The sequence below is a fragment of the Protopterus annectens genome, chromosome 15.part0 (genome assembly GCF_019279795.1).
Source record: "Protopterus annectens isolate FY-2018-M chromosome 15.part0, PAN1.0, whole genome shotgun sequence".
Lineage (NCBI taxonomy): Eukaryota > Metazoa > Chordata > Ceratodontiformes > Protopteridae > Protopterus > Protopterus annectens.
This window is the reverse complement of record NC_056749.1, coordinates 166758710-166781864: the sequence shown is the minus strand read 5'-3', so window position 1 is coordinate 166781864 and position 23155 is coordinate 166758710. Positions and strand designations below refer to the sequence as shown.

The window sequence follows — 23155 nt, the reverse complement described above, 5'->3', positions numbered from 1 at the left end:
GTCTCTCATCACACTTTCGATGTTTACTGTCCTGCCACCTATGTGGTAGTTCATGGGTACATGTTTTCTTCCAAAGGGAATGACTATACATTTCTTGGCATTAAGCTTGAGCCTATGGCTCTGGCACCAGGCATCTGTTTCTGTAAGGCCCTTTTGTAGAATATCCACATCATTTGGGGATTCAGTAATGGCTCCCAGTTTGCAGTCATCTGCAAACTTTGTTAGCCAGAGTCCCTTAGTGTTGGCCTGTACTTCAGAGAAGTAGATGCCAAACAAGAGTGGTCCCAGGACTAAACCCTGAGGTACTCCACTTGTCACTTGTCTGGAGCTGGATTTGGAGTCGGCTACTTTTACAGTCTGGGTTTTGTCAGTAAGCCAGTTGGCAACCCATCGAGTGATGTAGGGATTTATGTCCAGCTTAGTAAGTTTATCTATGATTCCAGAGTGGGGGATGGTGTTGAAGGCCTTGGCGAGGTCCAGATAGGCTGTGTGGACCTCCTTACCCTCGTCCACAGCTCTGGAGACCGACTCAAAGAAGTCAATCAGATTCAGGAGACAAGATCGGCCCTTCACAATCCCAAACTGGGTGGGGTCCAGTGTCTGGAGGATGCCAATTTCTTTGTTTATAAGTTCCATGATAATGCGTTCCATGCCCTTGCAGATCAGGCTTGTCAGACTGATGGGACGGTAGTTCCCAGGATCCAAGTTGGATCCTCCCTTGTGGAGCGGGATAACTGTAGCTGTGTGCCACTCAGTGGGCACGAAGCCTGAGGTGAGGCTATGATATTAAACATGACACTTAGATGGGGTGCCAGTTCATTTTGTAGTTCATGTAGTACACAGCCTGGGATGTCATATGGTCCCATGGATGCTGCATTCTTAGCTTTGGAGAGTGCTGTTTCTACCTGTGTGGCTGTGATTATCAGAATTTGGCAATCTTTTAGTATTGAGATGGGCCCTTTAGGGGGTGAGAGGGGAATGAAGCTGGCACTAAATCGATCTGCCAGGATACTGACAATATCCTTGGGATCAGTATATTTAATGCCATTCTGTTGTAGTTCTGAGCATTGCCATTTAGATTCTTGACATAACTATAGAATGCCTTGTGGTTGTCTTTGGAATCTTTGGCTTATTTCTTCATCACATCTTTTTTCTTCCAATTTCCTATTTTTGTTTTATTCAGAGTTTTGCTGTGCCTGGTTTCTGTGACTGCAAGACTTGGATTGATTCTAAAACCACTTGGAAATGTAGAACTAATACAAGTATATATATTTTTTGCACTTGCTTTAACTGTTTCAGTGATGTTTAACAATTCTGTGCTGCATTTATTTATTTTGTTGAATTTATCGCTGTATTTCAACCTGCACTTGTTAAAGAAATTCCATCTGTTTGTTACTGTACTATTAACAGTATTCTGCGAAAGCTGTTCTGAGACTGCTAAATTATTCTTCAGGTTTTGGTGTGTTGTAAACATTTCTCAGGGTTAATTAACTTATTTCCAAGGATTCCGGATATTGCAGATTTTTTTACTTCTGTTCTAAAGCATTTGTTACTGCATGTGAGTTCAAATCCAGCTTATCTTATATTGGGAGGGTTCTTTTCCACTCTGGTGGGAGCAGAGAGCTAAATTCAACCCATTCAAGGTGGGAGCTACTGGTCAATAGCTTTTTGTGCTTCTATCTGATTGGGCTTTAGAAAAGTCTTTCCTACTGCTGGTATAAAAGCCTTGCGTTTGTGCATCATGCAAACTCTGTTCCCTGTGCTTCCAAATAAGCAGATCTTTCCTATTTAAAATTTTCTATGAGAGACACTCTCCATAGTCTCCCACTGTTCACAGCTGTTTGACTCTCACTTTGACCTTTAAGTAACTCTCTCTTACTACTTCCTGTCTAGAAATGGTGTTTCCTTGCCTTACATAGCATAGGCTAGATTCAGACTGTTTGATATCACTGTGCTCTTAAACCAGCCATCTTACATCAAGAGGGCCTCTCTGCACACTTGTGGCAGAAGTGTGTAGCTCAGGACCTGTCTGATTTGGGGATTGCTGGAGAAAGGCTCAGTTTGGGGCTTTCCCATTGGTAGTTATGTTAACACGGTTTAAAATTTGCCTGTATATAATACTCACATTTGTCTGGGTTTGCGCTCAGTTTACTAGAGCTGCTCAAGGGTTGGAAACTTTGGATTTACTTCATATAATCGAATTACCAAAACATCGAACCTGTTAATGTAGAGACAAAATCATCAGAAGCTTATATGAGCAAAACTGCATAATATCGAAACTTGAAAGTTCAAAGCACATTTTGCGCATGTCAGAAAGATCGTGCTGCATTCATAACAGATTCTACACAAACTGACAACCCCCAAAAAAAAAAAATGTACTGATAACTATTTTGCAGGGGGGCAAACATCCCAGCACACCCCCACACCCCCTGATAATTAACTATACCAACTCCAAGATTGTACTACAGTGGGAAAAGGGGTACATTTCCTGATCCTCACTGTACCTTTATCTCCATTCCAGTTGTTTTCTTTGTTCAGTTTGTGTACATTTCTTTTGGCAATTTAAGTGTAGAATCTGTTCTTATGAATGCAGCAGCATCTGCATTTATAAGAGTGCTTTCTGACATGTAGAAAAGGTGCTTTGACCTGCAGTTTCGCTCGTATAAGCTTCCAATGATTTTGTGACGATGTTAACAGCTTCAACGATTTGGTAATTCGATTATATGAAGTAGATCTGGAAACTTTAGCTAGAGGTCTGGAGTGTAACTGCACTGAAATCCAAGACATCCACTGAGAAAAACTGAAAAATAAGTATATTTAAGCCAGCACTGCACTTTAACTGTATCTAACCGAATTACTGCTTCATTTTTGCTGTTTGGGACAAAGTCCAGCTAGCCCACTTCCCTTCCCAAATACCACATTCAGAAAAATCCTGCCACGATGGATGGGCAGTTTCCCATCATTTCTCCTGCCAGCTTGATTGATATGGGCATCTTGAGACAATATAGCAATTGCCTCATGTGGACTGACAACCATTTATTCCTAAAGCAATCTAACACCCTATGTGGGAGATGCAAATACACTGTGGAATTGAAGTCAATTTTCTCACGTAAAACAAACTAGACATCAAACAGGTTGTTAGCACACCCCTCTCACACAAAATAAGGTCATGACACATAAACCCATATATGCTGAGGTACTCATTAATTAAAAGCCTACCAAAAGAACAGAGACCCCCCAAACGCAGACCACCCACACTCATCACTAATAAAAAAGAAACCACTACACATATCAACACACACACAAGTGTCTCAAGAAATAAGCTCCTAAGGCGACTCCATAGTGAGACGCACAGAAGTCTCCCCTCACCAGACTGGACAAGGAGAAGGTCACTGTCAGCTGCCCATCAGGTGCCAGGATCCAGCAAATCACACATGCACTGAAGTCACTCATTTGCAAGTACCGTTATGACTCTGTCGTAGTCCATTTTGGAGTGAATGACTTGAGGCGTACTTCTCTGGAATATATGAAGAGAGACATGATGGAGCACTCTGATTTTGTGTCCAAGATAGGTATGTACCTAGCCCTAAGCAGTATCCTCCCCTCAGCCAGGATGATGCCACAATATAAACAAGAAGTGATGGACTTCAACAATTGTCTCAGTTTCTAGTGTCAGTCCAGGCTACCTTTCAACAGTACAGATTTTTGGAGAATGTCCAGATTTTTTCTCTCAGATTTTTGGTCCATTTTTTTATAAAATTATGGTTTTCTAGCAAATCATTGAAGAGTTTAGTAAAAAAAACAATGACAGACATTTGAGTTTGAAACTCCATACTGTTCAGAAAATTCATGCTAATGCAAAACCTGTTAATCTATCTACTTTCTAAGTTTGTAAGAGCAATATTTAAAGAATGTTACTATTTTGGGGCTTTTGTTCCCCCAACACATGGCTTTTTCCAGATTTCTTGCTCCAAGAGGTAATGGCAGGGGGATCCAGTATCTGTCACCCTGAGAGGATATGGTAGACAGACCTTGCTGCTTTGATAGAGATGGTCTGCAGCTGTCTCCCCTATGTTTTTGGATACTGCAAAGGTTCTTGCCTCACCCATAGTGCCTTTTTTAGGCAATGTCGAAACCAATTTTCCAATGTAACAAAGTCTAATCGAGACAAACTCAGGGTCTTGTTGCTTAATGCTAGGAGTTTAAACATGAAACTGCTCTCCCTGGAAGCATTCCTCACCTTAGAAGATGCTGACTTTTGTGCAGTTAGTGAGACATGGTTCATGTTCACTGACAGCACCCTGGCCATGCAGGACTACAATGCCTTCCATATGTTCAGACCTCAAAATGAGTGTGAAGGAACCAAAGGTGGAAGTGTATCCATCTTCACTGAAAATGAATGCATTTCAAGACTGGTCAAACAGCATGACTCTTAAACTACTCCAATGTACAATTAACTACTGGGAAAGTACCATACCACATCATTACCAACTATAGATCCCCCACCATAAACCAGGATAAGCACACAGCCTACCTTGATTTACCAGAATCCCTTGCGATACAGCCCAACACATTAGTCATGGAAGATTTCAGCTATCCTTCCATAGACTGGGGACATAGACAAGCAAAAACACACTCGCCCAGAGGTTCCTGGACTTTAACACAAATGCTCTGGAACAGAAAATCTGCACCTTCACTAGGGGCCGTAATGTTCTGGACATAGTATTCACCAACATGGGGGGGGGGGGGGGGTCACTGTACTCTCCCATGCGTGATGCCCTCTCTGGTTAAGTCACACCACATATCAGTCTAGTTTAAAGTAACTACTGGAACAGACACCCTCACTGGAAAAAAAATTATAGAAAACTTTACCAAAACTAACTTCAGCCTACTTAAGTGATGGTATAAAAAGCTTCATGCCACCTGAAATTGCAGACATCAGTGATCACTATATGCAGAAGTGTATACAAATGCCCTGTACAATCACTTAAGCATCTGCAAAAACTCTGCTGTACCTGACCAGATCAAAACCAGCTCCTCCCGTAAAAACAAGCCACTGTGGTAGACCAAGTATAAACAGATTATATAACAAGAGGAAGAAACTGTTGTTCAAAAGCAAGAGGGATATCACTCTGCAGAGGAAGAGCTCCCTCCTAAGCCTAAACAAGAAAATCAGAAGTCTTGTAAAGTCTTCTAAAGCATCCCTAGCCAAGGATAGTCATACGGCATTTTTTAACTATGTCCAAAGTTTAAAAGGGAATGCCCTGCTATGTGCTGAACGGGTTGTAGATGGGATCACTCATACTACACCGGAAGATATCTCCAACCTGTTGGCTATCAGATTCAGTGCAAACTTTAACCCCCTATCCCTACCCACCATATCCTAAAACATACGTGACACCAGCCCTCTACCTAGTATCTCTAGATAACAGTTCATCTCTGCACTCGCCAAGACCAAAAACATAGCCTCAGTGGGACCAGATAATATCCCAGGTTGTTGCTAAACAATCTAAAACAAAACCTAGCAGATTTACTTGGCATTCTCTTTAATGGCTGTGTTCCTCAGAATGGTCAACAGCAACAGTAATCCCCCACACAATGGGGGGACCATCAACTGACCCTGGGAACTACAGACCAATAAATCTAACCCGCCTCATCTGTAAGGCCATGGAAAGAATTATCGTGGACCTTATCAACAAGGGCATAGACAACCTCCAAACACTGGACCCAACCCAGTTTGGATTCATTAAGGGCAGATTATGCTTATTAAACTGGGTGGACTTCTTTGAGAAAGTCACCAAAGCCATGGATGAAGGTAAGATCGTGCACAATGCCTGTCTTGACCTTGCCAAGGCTTTTGACACAATTCTCCACTCGGGCATAATTGCAAAACTCTCCCAGTTAGGGAATTAACCCTTATGTTACTAGATTGGTAGCCAGTTGGCTAACTGGGAGAGCACACTGTTAAAATTAACGACTCCACCTCCAGTGGTAGACCAGTCAACAGTGCTGGGCCCCTTACTGTTTGACCTCTATTTCTCAGAAGTCCCGGCCAAAGTAGATGGCCTTTGCAGATGATTGCAAACTGGGAGCAGTCATTGAGCCCCCCAACGATTTCAACATATTACAAGAAGGGCTAACACAAACAAATGATTGGTGCCAAAGCCGCTGAATGCAAAAAAAAAAAAAAAAAAAAAAATGCATTATATTCCCTTTGGCAAAATGGAATTCCCTACAAGTTACAAAACTGACAGCACCCCTCTGAGTTTCAACCCAGTAGTGCAAGACTTGGGAACACAGGTCGATCTGAAGTTTGACCATCAGGTTTCCACAGTCGTAAGGAGAGCCCTGTATGTAGTGCACCTCATGAGCAAGGACACAGCATCTAGGCCAAGGGATGTTACAACTCCAATGTACTCGACCCTCAACAGACCATTACTAGAGTATAATGCACCCTTTTGCATGTACCTCACCAGACACCTGCAGCAGTTGGAGAGACCTCAGAGTTTTCTCACTAAGAAAATACAGGAACTCCAATCTCTGGCCTTCATGGACAGGCCACTTTACTCTGTATATTATAGGCTGCTGACTGGCCTATAGGGCAATCTCGAACCCTGCCCTGATGAAAATGCTGCACATCCACACAAGAGTCACTCTAGGGATCTCAACCTAACTTATGACATTAACAGAACATGCTGGAGAGACAACCGTGTCTCCCAGATACTGCCGCTTCTCCGGAAAAGACTTCCTATTCATGTAAAACAGAGCTCCTCACTGACCCTATTCAAACGTAACCTAGATAATTGGATGGGAGACTGGAAATTTACCCCTGGGGTGGTATACATTCCCCTCATGGACAGGGGTAGCTAGTGTTGATCACAGAGCTGCTCTGGTCATAAATTTGTTCTGCGAACTACCCAGAAAGAACCAAGGATATTCACACCTCCAGGCTAGTTGCCCAACACAATGCATCTGAAATTCTCCAGGTGCAACTAACACTAGGTAAGACTGCAATCCAAATTGTAACTTGCTACAGATCCCCCACCATGCCCAAAGATTCTCACTACACCTTTCTAAACATACAGGAAAATATTAAGATACAACCAAACACCCGAATACTGGGTGATTTCAACTACCCTGCCATTAACTGGGAAAACTACTCGGGTACCAGCTCCTTTTCCCAACGGTTCTTGGAATTCATAAATTCCAACGCCCTGGATCAACTAATCCATTGTCCCACCAGGGGCTCCAATATCCTAGACCTGGTCATTACCAACATGGGAGATAGATGCTCCACACCAGTGGTCACCCCCTCATTGGTCAGGTCTGACCATAAGCAAATCACCCTTGACATCCACATCCCACCCCCCAGTAAGGAAACCTCCTTAAAAAACTTCTCCAAAGCCAACTTCATGCTACTGAAGTCAGAAGTGACAAACTTCACGACACCCATGCAGATGGGATCTGAAAGTTCGACTGCAGAATCCTACACTAAGGCACTGTACGAGCACATCCACTCGTGCATGAATCGTGCCATCCCAAATAGAACCAAGATGCTCTTCTCCAAAAAAGGGAAGCCAGTCTGGTGGTCCTCTGCTATAAACAAACTGTACAACAGAAGGAAGAAACTGTTGCAGAAAAGAGGAAAATCCCAGGATGCAAAAAACTCCCTCACCAGCCTCAATAAGAAGCTGAGATCCCTCATAAAATCCTCAAACGCTAGTTACGAAAGTAAAATTGCCAAAGATTGCAAAGACAACCACAAGGCATTCTATAGTTATGTCAAGAATCTAAATGGCAATGCTCAGATCTGCTCTGAGCTACAACAGAATGGCATTAAATATACTTATCCCAAGGATATTGCCAATATCCTGACAGATCGATTTAGTGCCAACCCCACCCCCCTCTCACCCCCTAAAGGGCCCATCTCAATACCAAAAGATTGTCAAATTCCGGTAATCACGGCCACACAGGTAGAAACCACACTCTCCAAAGCTAAGAATACAGCATCCATGGGACAAGATGACATCCCAGGCTGTGTACTACATGAACTACAAAATGAACTGGCACCTCACCTAAGTGTCATGTTTAATCATAGCCTCACCTCGGGCTTCATGCCCACTCCACAAGGGAGGATCCGCCTTCGATCCCGGGAACTACCGTCCCATCAGTCTGACAAGCCTGATCTGCAAGGACATGGAACACATTATCATGGACCTTATAAACAAAGACATTGGCAACCTTCAAACACTGGACCCCACCCAGTTTGGGTTTGTGAAGGGCCGATCTTGTCTCCTGAATCTGATTGACTTCTTTGAATCAGTCTCCAGAGCTGTGGAAGAGGGTAAGGCGGTCCACACAGCCTATCTGGACTACATCAAGGCCTTCAGCACCATTCCCCCACTCTGGAATCATAGATAAACTTACTAACCTAAGCATAAATCCCTACATCATTCGATTACTGACAGAACCCACACTGTAAAAGTAGCCAACTCCAAATCCAGCTCCAGACAAGTGGAGTACCTCAGGGTTCAGTCCTGGGACTACTCTTGTTTGGCATCTACTTCTCTGAAGTACAGGCCAACACTAAGGGACTCAGGCTAACAAAGTTTGCAGATGACTGCAAACTGGGAGCCATTATTGAATCCCCAAATTATGTGGATATTGTACAAAAGGGCCTTACAGAAACAGATGCCTGGTGCCAGAGCCATGGTCTCAAGCTTAATGCCAAGAAATGTATAGTTATCCCTTTTGGAAAAAAACATGTACCCATGAACTACCACATAGGTGGCAGTACACTAAACATCGAAAATGTGATGAGAGGCAGGGACACAGGTGGACAATGGTCTCACTTTCGATAACCACATCGCCACAACAGTCAGGAAATCCTTCTATGTGGCACACCTCATCACTAAGGGCTTTTCATCCAGAAAAAAGGAGGTCATTGTCCCACTGTACACATCCCTCATTAGACCCATTATAGAGTATAATGCCCTGTTTGGTATGTACCTCACAAGACATCTGCAACAGCTGGAAAGGCCACAGAAATACCTCACTGAAAGAATCACAGGCCTAAAGCAGATGCCATCTGCTGACCGTCTAAAAAAACTCCAGCTATACTCTGTGGCATATAGTCTACTCAGAGGCGATCTCTGCTTAACATACAAGGTCATGTCAAACACTGAACTGCTGGGCATGCTCCACTTAAAGAAATCCCAATCCCTCAGAGCCACACGCTCCAGGGATCTAAACCTTGTCATCACAATGAACAAAACATGCTGGAGGGATGGGTTCCTGACCCATAGACTCCCCATACTCTGGAGTAGACTGCCAATACATGTCAAGCAGAGCGCCTCATTGGCCCTCTTCAAAAGGAACCGTGATGATTGGATGGGAGATAGAAAATTCACCCCGGGGATCATGTCAGTCGCCCTGCTAGAAAGGGGTTCAGAGAAGTAAATATTGTGGGAAGAAATATCCAGGGAATTGTTATGGGTAGGCTTGTATAGGCCCTAGGGCCGATAGCCTAGTACCAATATATGAACCTAAATAGGGATACATGGGGTTAACATGGCTAGGCTTGTCAACTGCTAGACTAATAACCTCCGGTGAACCTATATTTTGACTCAGTTTGTATTCTTCATATATTTTCACCTTTAGGGCTATATGCTATTTTACTAAGTATTGTAAAACATACTGAACTCCACACAATTTATTCATAGTGTAGGATGATACTTTTAACTCCTCCTTGATAATTTTTTGCCAATTCGTTGTACGAGTCATCTTTCCTACTTTATAGTCTTCCTCTTTCCTGCTTAAATTTACCAGTAGTACCCTGTGCTCTGAAAATCCAATGTTTAAGCATTTATCCATGATTTTCAAAGGTGTAATTTCTCAAATTTGTCTCTTGTGTTTGTTCATTAGTCAAACTGCTTAACTTGCTGCTTGCTGTAATTAGTTTTCCATCCCTATATCAATATCTTAAGGAGTTCTACCCTTTCTTTTTTAACTATGCAAAAGTTATTATTAAAATCTTCAACCCACAATATAACTTCCTTATGCATTACATCGACTTTAGATTCCCTAGGGTATAATGTAAAAGGTTATGTCGGGGTTCTGTGATCATAACCAAGTTGTTTGATGTTTGAGAAATGTATGTACAGAAATTCACCTAAAGAGCAGAGTTATTCCAATGTACAAGTCAGAAAAAGTGTGTGTGTGGAAGTGGTGGGAGGGGGACTCTAAAGCATGAAGTTTTATAGCTTTGAAAACTGCTAACATGCTCACACTGCATTATGGACAACAGCCAAAACTGAGTTGTATCTGATCACATAACAGCTTTTAAAGTGATATATAGTTCAGGGTGCCACAGAAAAAAAAGTGTGTATGACTTTGAGAAGTGCATTACAGCTTTTAAAGCTGTTTTGAAGTTCCCACTTATGTTTTGTTGCAGCTGCTGTTTATTCTCTAGTTAAGAGCAAGACTGAAGCTTTGTAGCCAGTAAGTGCCCATTCCCTCTTAAACTTTGAAAAACATTTTTTACATCAGTAAAATGCTTAAGAACATTTTTCTTCTTGAATTTGGAGAGTAATTGTGGTGCCTCACAAACTGTAAGATTATATTTATTAGGCTATAATAAGGTATTTTTTCCACAAGATTTCTTTATGTTTGGTCATAGCTACCATAATACCTTTGTTGCTTGAACTATGTACATGTTTCTAATGTTATATTCTTTAATAAAATTAGTTTCCCAAAACATTTCCAAGTGACTTTGTCCACACCATCAGTGATAAACCTAGTGTTTTGTTTGCACACAATTCCACTTTTTTCTGACTTAGGCCACTCTAAGTTATGTCTATATTAGCACATCGAAAGCACACCCCGTAACTAAATGTACCAACTCCGAGATCCCACTACAGTGGGGAAAAAGGCAAATCCACAAAGATGGTCAAGCGACCCATCCCAGGAAAAAATTCACTGTAGTGGCTGTTCACAGAAATGACACTTTGCTGTTTATTGGTTGGCAAACAGGTGTTCACTGACCTGTGCTTTCAATCTGCTAATATAGGCCCCTCTAAATTTACCCACCATCTTCCAAAAGATTTCATATCATTAGCACTAAGTTAAATGATCTTTAAATATTTTTACTTTGCTTTTGTAATTTTCCTTTTTGCTCACTACCGTATTTTATGGCAGCATTTCATTTGTGTTAGCTGTTTCTGCTTCATCATCTTTTCCTGGTAATTAACCTCACCTTGTCTAAAAGCCAGTAAATGTGCATCCCACTTGTATCAATTTTCTCTTTTTTTCTAAATTACCTGGTGGTGTTTTGCTATCCTTTTATTCTACCATGTATAATCCTTTAATAGTCATTCTGACATACTTTTAAAAGTGATATTCTCCGTTTTATCTAATACAGTCCTTTAAGCTGTTGTCACGTGTATGCTCTAGTTACTCATTAAGAATACGTACATTTTTTTACTGTTTACTTTATAGTAACCCACTTCTCCATATTTAAAAAAGTGGCTGGCTAGCTTATTTTATATAAAAAAGTTATTATCTACAATAATTTTGTTAGGAATGTAGAATATTAAACCTTCTTTGACAACGAAGACCCAGCTGTCCTACCCCTGATTCATGGGCCTAATTTAACATTTAATTTAGGAAGTTTGATCCAGCAATACAATTCTTATTCAAAAAATAATCCTTCTCATAACTTGTACAGTTCTCTACTTCATAGTCACATACATACTTCATAGGTTACTACTAGGCTAACTGCCCTTGTGGGCCATTTTAAGCCTAGCCAATTAGTCCATGTGAGAATCAAACCCTGCACCTTGTGTCTATAAGGTAAACAACTTAACCATTAGGCCACCCTCCCAACCCTGGTTGTACACATTTTACTTGTGCAGTGGCTTCCAAAGTCACATTCAGGGTCTGCTCTGTTCTGTACTGCAGCTGCATGAACATTATGTATACAAATGTTCTAGAGTGCTCAGATGTTCACTTAACATAGTCATGATTTTATTAAAAAAATCACATGTTGTCTGGAGAAACTCTCTGTTTTCATTTATTTTTAGCTAACCAAACAGTATGGAACTGTGAACAAAAATATCCAAACTCAATGGCTGGAAACTAACCTGGTATAAAACTAACCTAAAGCTTACTCTTCTTGACCTTACCCTCTCCCAAAACAACAATGCTGAAATAATTTGCTCCAAAATACAAATCAACACTACTAAAGCAATAAACGTCATTTGTGCATATCTCCCCCCAGGAAATAACATCCCTACCTTAGAACACATTCTAGAACAACTCTCTAATAAACTTCCTCAAGAAACACTATTTCTTGGGGACTTTAACATTGATTGGAAATCATGTAGCAATTCTAACCCTACTTCCCACATAAACCTTTATGGTTTTAAACAACTCATTAATAGTCCTACCAGAATCAATAAAAAAAGCAAAAAAGAAACCACCTTAGACTGGATCCTTACTAACTCCCCCCTGCAAACCTACCAAACTGGCATCCTTCCAGATGACATTAGCGATCACTCCCTCACCTACGTCATTAGAGCTAAAACTAACCTAAACTTTCCTACCACTCACAGAACACTATACTCCAAAAAACAATTTATTCCTGAACAGTTTCAAACAGAACTTTCACAATACAACTGGACCCCTCTAAAAAACCTCAAACTCAACAAGGCTGTTGAACACTTCAATTCAGCATTCCTTGCAATCCTAAATCAACATGCCCCAAGTCGCACTATTAGAACAAAGACTAAGACAGCACCCTGGCTAACCTCTAATACTAAGCATAAAATTATACTCAGAAATAAATCTTGGAATAAATGGCGTTCCTCTAGAAACCCAACAGATCATCAAACCTTTAGAGAGCTCAGAAACAGTACCAAAAAAGCCATCCTATCAGATAAAAAGAATTTTTACTTTGAACTGCAGCAATCCACCAAAAAAGAACCAAAAAAATTCTGGTCTACTATTAACAATCTAATTACCCCAGGCAAATTACTTACACCCAACCCACAGGACTCAGACCCCGAAGATCCCTCTTTAATAGCCAATAACTTCAATACTTTCTTTACTACTTCCATACAAAGTCTAGCTAACTACCTATCTCCTGATACTTCTCAACTGCTCTTAAGTAGCTTCAATGACTCTCTTCCTCCCCTTCAACTACAACCCATACCCACCTCCTATATACAATCTCTTTTACACAAACTTAAACCCACTACCCCCTCAGCAGATAAGCTTCCTGCTGAATTCCTGCAAGTAGCAGCTAAAGCTATCGCCTACCCTGTCTCTATCCTTATAAACAGATCCATAAAAGAAAGTACTTTCCCAGCAATCTGGAAAATATCATACATCATACCCTTACACAAAGGAGGTAAATCTACTGACCTTTCGCCCTATCGCACTATTATCTCCTCTAGCTAAAATTATGGAAAAATGTATACACAAACAACTACTTAACCATCTCCTCCTTAACAACCAACTAGCTGACACTCAACATGGATTCAGGCCTTCACATAGTACTACCACTGCACTACTTTCTTTCACCAACACTATCAACTGTAACCGTAACAGCAACAAACTAACCTCTTCTCTTTTCCTAGACCTGTCAAAAGCCTTCGATATGGTAAATCATACACTTCTTCTACACATACTTAAATCCCTTGCCTTGGATTACTCTTCCTTAACCTGGCTTTCATCCTATCTTGAAAACCGACAACAAGCAGTACTCTGGAAAAATTCTCTATCTACTCTACTACCTATCTCTTTAGGAGTACCACAAGGATCTATACTAGGTCCACTTTTATTCTCTATCTTTATTAATGATCTCCAATCATCTATCCAAAACACTACCTGTATACAATATGCAGATGATTCCACCATAATTTGTACAGCTTCCTCTCAAACAGAACTCCAGTCCCTTATACAAGCAACCTTTTCAACCGTTGAACAATGGTTCTCAAAAAGATGCCTTCTCCTCAACCCCAAGAAAACTAAACTATTACTTTTTTCACCTACACACAAATCTACTCAACTAAACTTTACTATCACTGCAAGTGATAATTCCCACATTTCCCCGACTCTACTACAAAACTGCTTGGTGTTACTATTGATAACAATCTTAGCTATGATCATCACATTAATAACACAATAAAAGCAGTTAATAAAAAGATTGGTTCACTGTACAGAATCAAACCCTTCCTTACACCGAGGCACGGACTACCTTAGCACAATCACATCTTATCTCTACCCTTCTGTATGCTTCCTCTATCTACACTAATCTCTCTAAAGGTAACCTTAGGAAACTGACTACATCTTACCACAACATAGCTCGATTTGCCACTGCATCTCAATATAGAACTCACCACTGCCTAAACCTAAAACAACTACATTGGCTGGAACTTCCTAACAAGATTATCTATCAACAACTCTTAATAGCACATAAAATTTTATATCAACCCTCAAAAACACCAGCTCTTAGCAACCTCTTGACTCCCTATAATAACTTGAAACAACTACGCTCCTCCCAAAAGCTACAAGTTAACACTACTAGAATTACAAACTCTGCAGGGAACTGCCTTTTCTCCAACTCAGTTGGCAGAATATGGAATAACCTTCCCTTACATATCTCCTCTCTAGCCACTTTTCCTCTCTTTAAGAAACAACTTCTTTCACATCTGAACAATTTCTGGCTCTGCTCTTGTACCAATCCTGACTAACCTACTTTCATCTTTCTACTATCTTATGTATTTATTCAACACTGCAATCTTTCTCTCTAATCACAAATAACTTTATGATTCTATTGTTACTACTGTTGTCAAAAAAAAAAAAAATTTTTTGTTTTAATTACATAATTGGTATTACATAATTGGTATTACATAGTTGGTATTATTTGTTTTTTGTTAGATTTGCATTACCTGACCTGAACTAATATCTTTGTATTTTTGCTCATTGCCTGTATCATAAGTGTTTATTTTACATGTATTTCTATAACCATGCTTTAATCTGTGGAGCTTTTCTCCCCGGGCCTCCACTGAAAATGGACATTGATCCAGCTGGACTAGCCCGGTCAACAAATGTAAAATAAAATAAATAAATAAATAAAATATCTCCTACACACACACACACACACACACACACACACACACTGCTGTGACTTTAGTGTTCTTCTGTGACATACAATATATTTGTATTTCTCCCTCAGCAATATAAGAGGCAAGACTTTCTGCAAATCTAACTAGTGATATGCCCCAATGTATTTCTTTATAGAACTAAGTGTATTTACACATTGTGTGGAGAGTGAAAAAAATGCAACTATTTTACTTGTTTGTATGGTATTACAGGTACTATTATCAGCGTGGTATCTTGGCAAAAGTGGAAGGTCAGAGGTTAGTGTATCAGTTCAAAGAGATGCCAAAAGATCTGGTTATTATCGATGATGATTCTCCTGACACCAATCAAACAAGTACTTCCTTCACCTCATCACATTCGACCAGAGGTTCAACACGTACCGTTTCCCGCTCCAGTGGCCACAAAGTAGCCTCCACCCAAGAGAGAATCTTCCTGTCAGCCCTAAAGCAAGAACCAAGCCACATGTTGGTCCAGACATCTCAGGAAGTGAATGGAAAGCAACGCGAGCAACTGATCAACACTGTTCATGTTCTGCAACCCAAACAAGAAGCACCTGCAACTCATGTGGGATCAACGCAGTACGGGTACAGCTCTTTTCTCTTCTTGTTGAGTTTGATGCAGTGATTAAGGGATATCAAAAAGTCTGCATAAGTATCTCTGTCTTCAAAGCAAAATTTACTTATCACATTCTGTGAGTGGTACAAAAGGGTCTCATTTATGAACTGGTTAGACTAATTCACTGAATTTCACTAGAATAAGTTTTAGTGCTGCAAAAGTTCTGTAGTAGAATAACTGTATGAAAAGTGGTGTTTTTCCTTAGAAGCTGTTTTTGTTGTTCTAGAAGCGGCAATACTGCACTACATGTTGGCAATTTCAGGAATATGGTTTCTTTTTCAAGGTTTAAACTGACAACTATATACAGCAGCAGGCATACACAACTGAGAATTTATTTTGTTATACATCACACCTTGCACTGGATAAGTATTTGTGCAGCCTGTATATTGAGAAAGGATGAGGTGCTGTATTTGTTTCCAGTAACAAAAGCTGGTAGCATAACAGGATGGTTTTCTAAAAGATGTTCATCATGCATACAGCTGCAGTCATAACAGATGTGTTATCCTGCCGTCAGGCGGGTCCTCGGTCGGCCGAATTCCAAAGTCTAGGTCCGGCGTCGGTTGTCGTCGCTTCCTCCCTCACGTCAGTGCGGCAGGGGTATAAAAGAGGCAGCCGACGCCATTTTCTTCAGTCTTTCTTGCCGCGCAGTGCCCGAAGCAGAAGCAGTTCACAAGTGCCGGTCGGCCAGCTCCTGAGATTTACGAAAGTATTTCAGCCGAAGTCTTCCTGAAAGCTAAGTACCCCATTGGGGAAACTTTTCTTGCCTCAGACCGATGTCAGACAAAGTTAATAATTGAATACACAAGATTAGCACGAACTGTTGAAAACACAAAAAGCGAAGGAGCAAACACCAAAAACTACTTTAACTACTTGACCAAATTTATTGTAAGCGCTTTCGGAAAACCAACTAACTACACTTGTTTTAATATTGATCAAGAACTAGTTGACTTTTTGTTGAAAGGTCTCTCCTTTGTGCCTGATACACACTTTGATTGTGTTAAAACTATAGTTGACTTAAAGTTATATGTACGTAAGTTGAATTTGAAAGCACTTCTAGGGGAAGGATCAACTCTTACTAGTTCCTTTAGATTAACTAGCCTATTTAATCCACCCTTACATGATTGCTTACGGTGCTTTGAAAAACCTTGTGAGATGGATTTCAGAGCATTGGATAATAACAAATCCAAACAAAAACATAATAACCTTAATATTAGTAAAGATCAACGAGATTTTATTAAAGTGTTGGGTGAATGCAATATCAGGGTTATGAAACCTGATAAGGGTGGGGGATTGGCCTTTATGGACCAACATGTATATGTGACGAAAATGATGGAACAACTTAATACTGAGTTTTATAGGCTGTCAAGTATCAACGAGGTCAGTATTGCATATTATAAGATTAGGGGTGTTTTGGAAGACCTCTTTTTAGAAAGGTTTATAGATATTGACCTATATAGATACTTGAACATTTCTGCCCCTAAATTACCAGCACTTTTTGGCACACCAAAAATTCATAAATCTGTGGATGACCCTCCGTTCAGATCAGTTGTGGACGGGAGGGGGTCAATTACTCATGCGTGTGCTAAATACATAGATAGTGTTCTTAAACTTTCATTGGACATGAACCACAGATCTGTAAGGATTCATGGAGTTTCCTACATAACATTAACAGCATTCCCTACAATCCTAATTATTTTTTTCTTACAATTGATGTAAGAGACCTGTATATGGTCATACCACAAAAATTAGGATTAGAATGGATTAGGGAATTCTTGTTCATTAGGAAAGTTAGCGATGACATCATTTATCTTGTCGAAACTTTACTAGAACTAGTATTGACTTATAATTTTCTAGTGTTTGATGGTAACATTTACTTGCAAACCTCAAGTGTCGCCATGGGTTCACCATGTGGCGGTGCCTTTGCGAATTGCATAATGGCACACTGGGAAAATTCATTACTTTTTAAAGAACCATTATTTGAAACCAACGTCACCTGGTATACTAGATACCAGGACGACATATTCATATTATGGAAAGGTTCAAAGGAAGCTGTCACTACATTTATTTCTAGAATTTCCGAGTTAACAGAATTTCTTGAATTTACATATGATATTCAATATTCTAAGATTAATTTTCTTGACATTATGCTACAGAAAGATATTTCCAACTGTAGATATAAAAGTGTCATATATAGGAAACCGACATATTCAAATGCTTTTTTGCACTTTAGCAGTTGTCATCCTTACCATCAGAAAAAAGCAATAGTTAAAGGGCAGATGGTAAGAGCAGCTAGGATGACAACTGATATAGGTGATTTTATTGATGAATGTAACAACTTGTCCTCCATGTTTACTAACAGAGGTTATCCTGACTCTTTGATTGTTGAGGTTAGGTCTGAGGTTATGCATAAACATGAAATTGGTCATTTTAAACCAATTCTATCTGTTCAAAGTGGAGATTATAATACTGTGTCTGATAATTGCAGAACAGGAGTAAATAATGTTAATACCTCAGTATTTAGAACCAGTTTTCTATGTACTTTTAATTTAGATCACGTACTTATTAGAAATATCTTATATAAAAACTGGGCGTTAATCTTAGAGGATAAAGAGCTACTCAACAAGTTTGGGCTAAAACCCAAAATAACATATAGGCATGGCATTAATTTGAAAACATTGCTAGAAAGTAGGGGATATAACATTAATACAAACAAAAAATGTTGTGGGATGACAAAATGTGGTGCTTGTCGCCAATGTAGTCTAATTAATGTTGGTGCTAATGTTACCATAAATGACAGGATGTATAAAATTATTGGGAATTTTAATTGTGATACCAAATCAGTGGTTTATGTGGCAAACTGTCAAAAATGTGCAGCTTTCTATATTGGTAAGATGGAGCGAAAGTTAAAACAGCGTATTTATGAACACACATATGCCATTTCCAAAAAAGATCTAACAAATGCTCTAGCACGACATATTGGTGAATACTCTGATCATAATTTTAAATTTATGGTTTTGAAGCATATAAATGATGATATTAGAGTAGGACCTTGGCAGATACTGTTAGAAAATGAAGAACTTTTCTGGCAGATTAGAACTGCAGCACATTTATTTCCTGGTCTTAATGAGTACACATCTATTTGTTGTGTGTTAAAATATATTGCACTAAGAAGATAGTAACATGAAAAATTATTTATTTTAGTTTAAAACTTATATATCTAAGTAGGGCTGTTATGGTTGTGCTTGTAAATGTAAATATAACATTTTTATTTTATATTTATATAATGGTTACTGCATTGCTTTTTAAAGTTCATTTTTGTAGGAAAAGATTTTTATAGATGTTATGTTGCTTTAAATATGTAATTGCAATTAAGTTGATTATTATATTATTAGGTAAAGTATATATAGGTTTGATTTTTAAATGAAGTTTGTCTGAAGAAGGAAAGCTATTTGGTTTTCCAAAAGCGCTTACAATAAATTTGGTCAAGTAGTTAAAGTAGTTTTTGGTGTTTGCTCCTTCGCTTTTTAAAGTTAATAATTGCATTTCATGTGGGAAGCAAATACTGAATAAGGATTTCCACTCTTACTGTATACCTTGCTTAGGCCCAGACCACGACGTCTCGGCCTGTCGTTTTTGTGCTAGATTCAACAAACGCACTATTAAGCGTCGGGTGGAGTTCGCCCTTCACTTTTTTGGCAAAAAATTTAATTATATTATGTCGTCGGATAATCCGACTCCAGGTTTTGAGCAAAAAACGCAAAGATAAGGACCGGCATACGAGGTCCGCACCACCTACTGATACCACGCTAAGGCCGACTACCGGCTCTCCGGTACTCAGTGAGGCGCCTACGCAGCCCCTGAGTACCGATGACTATGCATTACCAGTGTCTTCAGTACCCGAGGTCGCAGGCTCCTCGGCCCCCATTCCTACTACAGATACCGACGCCACTCCTGGCGGGGAAACATAGAATTCAGACAGGCCTGCCATTTCTCAAGGGGTCTTCAGGCCTTCCTCCTTCTCTATTAAAGCCTTCACTAAATCTAAAACAGCCATGAAAACCAAAAAACAGGTTCCTCAGACACCCTCTCAAGGCACCATGCTTAAAAAACAGATGCTTAAAATGGCTGAGGATTTGATTACTCTTATCAGGGGTTCTCAACCCCCCCTCTGACAAAAGGCCCAGATTAGAGGAAGACTACCCTTCCTCCTTCCTCAGATCAAGCTTCTATTACCTCAGAACTATCTGAGGACCAGGATTGTGCCTATTCTCCATTCGAAGACTCTGATGCAGAGGAGCCTATTCCCTCGGTCTCCCCCCGAGGACTTCTCTTTTGGGGAAACCCTGCATACATTGAGGGAACACTTTCACTGGGAAGGCCAAGATTACTCAGATTCCAAGAAAAGGCTCAGGGAATTTCTTCTGCTCCCCCAGCATAGGCCTCTGGCTATCCCTCCTGTTTTAGATATATTGGATGATGTGTACACAGAAGCCAGCCTTAATCCTGATTCTTTGCCTCCAGCTCCTGTTAAACCAGACGGGTATTACTGGGTTCCTGATTCTCACCAGTTCCTATATAAAAGCCATACTGCTGACCCAGAAACTATTTCACAGGGTCCCAAGGGAATTAAGGCCTCCACTGCTAAAACCCATTACCTTCAGAGAGAGATTCCAGAGCTTTAGAAAGGTGGGGGAAAAAGGTGTATACCTCGGCCACTTTAACCATGAGGGCATTAAACTGTCAGTTCCATATGTTAAAGTATCAACAGTTTTTGATATCTCAGCTGAAAAGCAAAATGACACAACCAGAACAACCAGATTTAAAAGAGTTGCAGGATTTGTTGCATGGTGCAGAGCAAGTGGGTAAACATACCTTGCAGTGTGGTTTTGATGCTTTAGAGGCCTCATGTAGAGCTGCTGTTATGGGGTCTGTTATACATAGGCATGCTTGGCTCAAAGAGCAAACCTTACCAGATCATGTCAAAGCTAAATTATTAGATGCACCTCTTCAAAAAGATGTATTGTTTGGTGTTAAAGCAGAGGAGGTGCTAAAGAAAATGGAGGAAAAAGCAAAATCAATGCAAACAGTGAAAGATTTCCTGCAGGTACAGCCTCCACGTTTCAGCAGAAACTGGCCTTCAAAAAATTGGTCCTTTCCAGCCACGGACAGACCTCAAAGGGGCAGATACAGGCGTCCAAGGGGAAGAGGGCAACCTCAAGGATCTTTCAGAGCCAGACAGTGGCAAGCACCAACCCCAAGAGGTGGAGAAGATAGATCACAGTCTTTTAGAAAACAGACACAATGACTTCCCCCTACACCTGCCAAGCAAAGCTGGCAGCACCTTTGGGCGGAAAACTGGCATTATTCTCAAAAAATTGGCATATTGTTACAAAAGACAAATGGATTCTGGACATTATAGATAGAGGCTACAGGTTCCACTTTCACACCCTTCCAAAAATGAGAGGCATGCCAAACCTGCCACAAAATCAAAGGGCAGAGGCACAAAAACAAATTTCAGCTCTCATGGACATGAAAGCAATTCAAGAGGTACCTGCAAAAGAACAAGGTCAAGGGTTTTATTCCAGACTATTCCTGGTACCAAGGAAAGACAAAGATTGGAGACCTATCTTAGACCTATCCATCCTAAATACATATCTACAGGTGCCAAAATTCAAGATGCTCACATTACAGCAGCTTCTTCCCATGCTGGGCAAGGAGTATTGGCTGGTAACATTGGACCTCAAGGAGGCATACCTGCATGTCCCTATCAGACAAGATTGCAGAAGATACCTCAGATTTTTTGCAGGTTCAACCCATTACCAATTCTCTGCATTGCCCTTTGGCTTATCTACTGCGCCCAGAGTGTTTACGAAATCCCTGGCATCAGTAATCACCTTCTGCAGACTACAAGAGATACAAATTTACCCATATCTGGACGACTGCCTGATCCAAGCGGACAGCAAGGACATACTACTGCAGCACCTGGCGTTTGTAATAAAACTGTTGAACGTCCTGGGATACACAGTCAACAAAAAGAAATCAAAACTAATACCCTCTCAACAAATAATTTTCCTGGGTGCCAACTTGGATACAACCACCCAGATGGCCTACCTCACGCCAGACAAGCAAGGGCAACTGTCTCAATACTTCAGAAAAATGGCAACTTACACCAGGCTTACTGCAAGGAAAGTCCTGCAGGCTCTGGGATTCATGGCGTCTTGCATCCTACTTATCCCATGTGCAAAGCTGCATATGAGGAAACTTCAATGGTACCTAAAAAACTTATGGTCTCAACACAGCCACAGCTTGGAAGCAATTATACCACTCATTCCATGCCTTCAAAAGGAATTTATGTGGTGGGCTCAAGCTTGCCAAAGAAACACAGGTCTTCCTTTCTGTGTACCTCAAGCAACTCAAATCATCACAACAGACGCCTCAGACTACGACTGGGGAGCACACATGACAGATCAGTGCATTCAGGGAAAATGGGCACGAAAAGAGAAGCACCTGCACATCAAACAAAAGGAAATGCTAGCCGTGCAAAAGGCTATTATGACATTCAAAGACCTACTGCATCCAGTAGTGGTATGTGGTACATAAACAAACAGGGGGGAACTCATTCATACCCCCTGTGCAGGCAAGCCATGACCCTATGGAACACAGCACTGGAATTGAAAATTCAACTACAGGCACAATTCCTGCCAGGGAAGGAAAACACACTGGCAGACAACCTAAGCAGAAATATGACAGATCCACATGAATGGAAGTTGCATCCTCAAATTTTCATACAGATAACTCAGGCATGGGGACAGCCAGACATAGATCTCTTTGCTACCCACAGAAATTGCCAGTTAAAAAAATAATGTTCAAGGACCTATCATCCACAGGCCTGGAAAGTGGACGCACTTTCCTTCAATTGGGCAACATTGACAGTCTATGCCTTCCCGCCTCTTCCTCTGCTGCCCAAAGTTCTATTAAAAGCCAGAGCAGAGAGGCCGAAAATGATTCTCATTGCTCCAGACTGGCCAAGACAACACTGGTATCCGCTCCTGAAGAGCCTGACACACTCCACACCATGGATCCTACCTCTAGTCCCTCTTCTGTTGTCCCAGCACAACTACAAAACTCTTCACAACCATCTCAAACCTCTAAATCTAGCTGCATGGAGAATTCCTTGATTTCCCAACAGTTTCTCCTCTCCAAGGAGGTGCAGGATGTCATCTTGGAGGCCAGAAGACCTTCTACTAGAAAGGCCTACTCCGCCAAATGGAAACAATTTTGTGCCTGGAATCAAAAGAAGGGACAGAATCCTTGGGTAATAAATATACCTCAAATTTTACAGTACCTAGCTGAGATGTTAAACAATGGACTTTCC

The 23155-nt window shown here is 40.6% G+C and overlaps 1 protein-coding gene across 3 annotated transcripts in view; it reads left to right on the top strand.

Annotated features, from left to right (window-relative positions):
* LOC122790080 (ETS-related transcription factor Elf-1-like) overlaps window positions 1-23155 on the top strand; it is an 875567-nt gene that overhangs the window by 831493 nt on the left and 20919 nt on the right. For all 3 annotated transcript variants that reach the window (XM_044057642.1, XM_044057643.1, XM_044057641.1), the window contains exon 8: window positions 15378-15749. In XM_044057642.1, coding sequence (XP_043913577.1) covers window positions 15378-15749 — 372 coding nt within the window. The remainder of the gene's footprint in view (window positions 1-15377; window positions 15750-23155) is intronic.